Genomic DNA, 6,000 nt, shown 5'->3' with positions numbered 1-6,000 from the left:
ATTTGTTCCTCATGAAACAGGCTTTAAAACAGCCCTGGGCAATGGGCTGGCCCAGAACTTGGGAGTCTCAAGTTTTCATTCCCACCCACTGCGGAGTCTTTTCCTGGCTCCCAGGACCACAGCCTCAGGGGCTCACGTGTACTATGAGGGGCTGCGCTGCAGACAGTCCCTGGGGTCCATTCAAACACCCCACAGTTCCAGGCCTCCCTTTAGCCTCAACAGCATGAGGGCTCTGAGCACTTATCTCTTCCAGAAAACTCGCCACTGTCTTCCTCAGATGTGTCGTCCGGTCAGAAAGAAGAGCGGCCGGTCTTCCCTGGCATTGGCGGTCTGGAACTCATCGCGCAGCCGGAACTGCCACTCATCCTCGAGCTCCAGGCGGACAACCGTCTGGCGCAGTGAGCTCCGGTCCTGACAGATGACACACAAGGTCGCACCTGTGTGGACAACAGCAGAGGTGTGGGAAGGAAAAACTTGAGTTTATCCAGATGAAAGCGGCTGCCTAGATTCTACTTGCAATGGCAAGACAGGGCACTGCTGGGAAGGGCAGAAGCGGCATCCAAGTCAGCCTCTTGCTTCTTTCAGGATGATGTGCAATCTTAGCGAGACAGGAGTGTGGCTGGGATGCGGCAGGTGTGCGGGGGAGAAAACACGGAGGCAGAAGGAAAGCTGAGCAGGGACTGAACTGAGATGCGGAGAGGAAGGAGAGAGGCTGGTCAAATTGCAAACCAAGCATCCTCAGCTCCAGCCGGTAGCTCACATACCCCACCCTACCTACCCCACCTTACAGCTTCATCCCCCTCTTCTGCCACCCATCCAGGCCTGGGGCAGCCCCCACTGTCCCATGTGACAACCACAGGAATTCTCCTTCCTCTCAATTCCCAGCACATGGCGACACGTCAACCCAGTCTCCTCCACGCTTTCCCTCTCTGCTTCCCCCCCACCTTCGTGTCCAGTCCTCCCTTTAGATGAAATGTTTCCCAAGGCAGAGACTGCTGTAGAAACCTCTTGATCTTTCCCAAGGCCTTAGACGCTGCTGGTGCTCACTCAGTGCCTGCTAGAGAGGAAGGTCAGAGCCAAGGGCCACCAAGGAAAGCGAAGGTCAGCTAGGGATCTGAGCAGGACTGGAAATGCAGACTGGAAATCGTGTTTTCAAGTCATGCAGAACAAGTGCTTGTCATTCTCAACCAAGCTGGCGCAGACAGGAGGAAGGCTGGCGTAAAAGCCAAGGTGGTGTGGGACCTCCCAGGACGAGGAGGAAGACTCGTCTACCAGGGGGAAGAGGGTCAGCAACGACTGGGACACTGATGCGAAGGATTTGGGTTGGAAAAGAACACAGATGGCTGGTGCGGTGGCTCATGCCGGTAATCCCAACACTTTGGGAGGCCGAGGTGGACAGATCACCTGAGGTCGGGAGGTCAAGACCAGCCTGGCCAAGATGGCAAAACCCTGTCTCTACCAAAAATAAAAAATTAGCCGGGCGTGGTGGCAGGCGCCTGTAATCCCAGATACTCAGGAGGCTGAGGCACAAGAATCACTTGAACCCGGGAGGCAGAAGTTGCAGTGAGTCAAGATTGCACCACTGCACTCCAGCCAAGGCAACAGAGTGAGACTCCATCTGAAGGAAGGAAGGAAGGAAGGAAGGAAGGAAGGAAGGAAGGAAGGAAGGAAGGAAGGAAGGAAGGAAGGAAGGAAGGAAGGAAGGAAGGAAGGAAAGGGAAAGGGAAAGGGAAAGGGAAAGGGAAAGGGAAAGGGAAAGGGAAAGGGAAAGGGAAAGGGAAAGGGAAAGAGAGAGAGAGAGAGAGAGAGAGAAGGAAGGAAGGAAGGAAGGAAGGAAGGAAGGAAGGAAGGAAGGAAGGAAGGAAGGAAGGAAGGAAGGAAGGAAGACAAGAAACACAAAGGCTAAAAAAATGTCTGCAATTCATCTAAAAGAAAGGGGGATGTGTCTTACCTCTACCCAAACAGGCATAGGGAAAAGAGAGCCCCCGGAGATCAAATCCCAGCTCTCTTGCACGCTCCTGGGTGGCTGAGGCAGTCCCTTCCCTCTCTGATTCTCAGTTTACCCATGGGCAAAGAAGGACTAAGACCAAAGGTCCCCTCCTCAGGGTACCCAGTGACTACAGTCATTGAAGACAAGGTGCAGGGTTAAGAGTACAAAAGTTACCTTTCAGAAAATGAAACTTTTTCAAAAAGCTAGCTCCCACAAAAGAGTCACAGAGGTACAGCAGCAGTCCACTGAACAGCAAGTCCGAGCAGCTGATGTTTAAAGAGTGGGGCCTGGAGCTCACATAGCAAACAGAAATCTGAAAAAGAAGAAATCTAAGAGAGAGCACCGTTTTCTATGAAATGCTCAGTAATGTTTGCATCTAGTAAATACCAACTGCTTGGTCCAGCTCAAGATTTTTGGGGGGCCAGAGACAATATTTTCATGTTTTTTCCAAATCTGTATCTGAAAAATCAATTCTGGAAGTTTTATCCAGATTTATCTAGTCATGAGTTCATCTGAGAATCAGAATATTTAGGCGGGGCACAGTGGCTCACACCTGTAACCCCAGCATTTTGGGAGGCCGAGGTGGGTGGATCACCTGAGGTCAGAAGTTGGAGACCAGCCTGGCCAACATGGTGAAACCCCATCTCTACTAAAAATACAAAGATTAGCCAGGCATGGTGGCACGTGCCTGTAATCGCAGCTACTTGGGAGGCTGAGGCAGGAGAATCACTTGAACTCGGGAGGCGGAGACTGCAGTGAACCGAGATTGTGCCATTGCACTCCAGCCTGGGCGAGAAGAGTGAAACTCCATCTCAAAAAAAAAAAATGTGGGGGCATCAGAATTGGGCTGGCTTCCTAGCTTCTTACTTCCGGGCAAAGCATCTCAGCTCTCTCAGCTGAATGGCAAAAGCTATAAAGTGGGGTCAACCCTGAGACGAACGAGTTGAGGACTTAGGATTCAGAGTCCCAGATTCCAGCCCATCGGTTCTAGAGATTTCTCTGAATTAGGGATTCGACAGCACCCCCTCTGAAAGTCACCTGAGATCCCAGGTTAAGGTAACAGTCGACAGACAGCACTGGGTGGTCATGGTTCTTCAGAGAGAGCGGGAAGAAGTGGTGGCTGTGGTGCTGCAAGAACTTCTCCAGCAGGAGCTGGGCGGGCGCTGCGAGGAAGGTGTGCTTGCTGTCCGGGGCACAGATGTACTGGGCTGGCACGACTGCCGCGGAGTTATCGGACACCTGCAAGGAAAGCGAGGGTGTCAGACCACTACCGCCCTCAGGGGCAAGGACCTTCCCATGGCTTCTGGGTGGCACAGGGTGGGCCAGGCATGGAAGCTTGTGTTGCTCAGGGGAATGAACTGAGAACACATACTTCAAGAATAAACTTCTCTGTTGAGAAAGATTAGGTTTTACTCAAGGGAAACATGCAAGAGACACGTCCAAATGAACCAACCCAATCAGTAAGAATTATAGACACTGATCATTCCATGCAGGAAACCGGCTTTCCGGTCTAGAGAAAACAAGAGAACCCACGGGCCTGGGGGATGCAGGCCTCTAGGAGTGGCCAGCTCCCCACCAGAGATCCTGTCCCGGTCCCACCCAGCCCCGGGGCTCTTCCCACCCACAGCCAGCATCCGAACCACAGGCTCTTGCTCCATCACCAACACATTTACATCAGACTCTCACTGGCTTCCCTCCTGTGAGTCCTAGAGAAAAGTCTGGAACTTTCCCACAGCTGGGAAGGCCTGCCTACTTCCCCAGCTCCTCCCCACCACCCTCCTCCCCTTCCCCCATACTGACCTCACTCCTACCTTTCTGCACCTTCCCCCACTGAAGGCATCCTGTCCCTGTCCCTGTCTCTGTCCCTGCCTCTGTCCCTGCCCCTGCCCGTGCCCCTGCCCCTGCCTGGGCATGTGGCTCACTCTCTTCCTCCAGGTCTCTGCTGTAATGTCACTTCCCCGGGGACTCCCACAGACTCAGGTCTCCCCACAACACACCGTTCACCTTTGTGGCGCTTCTCCCGATGGTCCTTAACTAGCCACGTGTCTGACATCTGCCCCGGCTGCTGGGCTGTGTACTCCTGAGCATGGGGATTGGCTGCTCAGTAAGTATTTAATGCATAAATGAAAACAATGCAGTGATTTCACTCACGCGAAAGATTATAAGACATGACTAGCTTTCTTATGTATAACCAATATGCAATCAAATGTAATAGAAAATGAAGAATATGTTCAAATAATAAAGATAAAATACCCAAGAGTTTAAAAATGACACTGAAGGACATAAAAGGAAAGTTTGTTTTAAAGGCATGTCTGGCCCTTTGATGGAGACATGGTGAAGGTGTCTGTTTTCCCTGATTAAACAACAAACCTCACACAATTTTAAGATCTCAGTGATGGTGGAAGTGGGGGCCTTTTATTTAAAGGTATTGTTACTTTGCAAGAGAAATGAGGAGAGGCCTCGCACTGCTGGAAAAGGCGCAGTACCTGCCTCTGGGGGTCAGTGAAGATGGAGCTGGTGTCCCAATTCAGACCCAGCCCACCTCAGCATAGCTAAGTCTGTAAACTCAGCAGTTTAGAGAGATGAAGAGGGAAAGAGGCTGGGAAAGGCAGCTGGTGGCATTAGGGCAGGATCAAGACAGACAGAAGTGACAGAGAAAGGGGCTCTGGCCCATAGGACTGGGGAGAGCTTCGGGCAGAGACACACCTGCTGTACTGCTTCCTGGAAGACACAGAGCTATCAAGACTTGCTGTGATTTTACATCTTAATTCCCCAGGCCTGCTTAGCTGGAACACACGTAATCGCACCAGGTCTCTCCCCACCCCGAGGCTGCCCAGTGGACACACAGTGTGACTATGGAGCCAGCCTGCAGAGCCATTCAAATAGTTATGCAATCAGGCACCATCCCAGGGGCCCAAGGAAGAGTGTGGCCTGAGACTTCACCCAGCTGGGGTGGGTGAGAACACACAGGAAGGCTTGGTTGGAGCCTTGCCCCCAGCAGAAGCTTGCGGGATATTGGTTAATATCAGAGGTAGAAGAGAGACCCCATGGAGCCTGTCATTTCCCAGGGCTCAATGCCAATTAAAAACCTTTACTGACCCCACCCAGTAGGGCCCCGCCCCACGCGCTTGAAAGAGACACAGCCTCCCCCGATTGCTCCTACCCTCAGTGTGCGTGCCAGGGCGGCCCAGGCGGTGGACATAAAGCCCTGCCCAGCAGCGAGGAGCTCACCTTGGACGTGATGTGGAAGGACCTGTGGCCACCCACCACGATCTGCTTCTTCATCACGCTGAAGCGGTTGAACCGGCAGAGCAGGAGGCCGGCGCTGTGCACCCGCAGGTTGAAGTCTACATCGTCACACAGGAACCTACGCAGGGCCAGAGGAGGGGTGGGTGTGATGGGGCACGGCTCACACCCTCCGTCACTGCCCCCAGCACCTAGAGTGTGGGTCCCCATCGTAGGGGGCTATGAAGGTGGAGTGGGCTTCATTCTTGCCTCAAGACCTTCCTTCCTCTAGGGGAAATGTAAGGCAAAACAGACAAGGAAAACCCACAGGACAGACAGGGCCATCTCTGCACGGGAAAGGCAGTGTGTACCTCACGCTTAAACCACACAAGGTCTGCCCAGTGGTGACCAAAGGCCAAGGGCCAAGTGCAGGTGAGAAACGTTACCAACACGACCTCACGCATCAGTGAAAAAGAAAGCAACAAAAAACCTCCGAGGGTAAAAACACGAGCCGCTTTTTACAGCTAAGAAGAATAGGGCTCGGAGGTGAGTGGCCTGCCTGTGCTGCAAAGATGATACACAGCAGAACCCGGGTTCCCAGAGGCCCAGTCAGTCTGGCTCCAAAACCGACCCTCTTCGAGCAGCTGACGCAGGCTGTGGCCCAGTGCCTGGTGCAGACAGGCACTCCATGGACACTGAGCAGTTGAATCCTCTGGAGATGGGAGCACTTCTGTGACTAGATATGTACAGAAACCTACGGAAATTACCATTTTCTTCCGCGCTAA

General features: G+C 52.9%; 1 protein-coding gene across 1 annotated transcript in view; it reads right to left on the bottom strand.

The window, feature by feature from the left end:
- Nucleotides 1–273: 273 nt before the first annotated feature.
- The window catches only part of GREB1 (growth regulating estrogen receptor binding 1), an 84,989-nt gene continuing 79,262 nt past the window's right edge, over nucleotides 274–6,000 (bottom strand). The window contains 4 exon segments of the mRNA XM_030921299.1: nucleotides 274–437; nucleotides 2,165–2,303; nucleotides 3,029–3,229; nucleotides 5,222–5,357. Coding sequence (XP_030777159.1) covers nucleotides 274–437; nucleotides 2,165–2,303; nucleotides 3,029–3,229; nucleotides 5,222–5,357 — 640 coding nt within the window.

This window comes from Rhinopithecus roxellana, chromosome 17 (assembly GCF_007565055.1).
Source record: "Rhinopithecus roxellana isolate Shanxi Qingling chromosome 17, ASM756505v1, whole genome shotgun sequence".
Taxonomy (NCBI): Eukaryota; Metazoa; Chordata; class Mammalia; order Primates; family Cercopithecidae; genus Rhinopithecus; species Rhinopithecus roxellana.
Note: the sequence above shows the minus strand (reverse complement) of the source record. Positions and strands in the feature narration are given on the sequence as shown.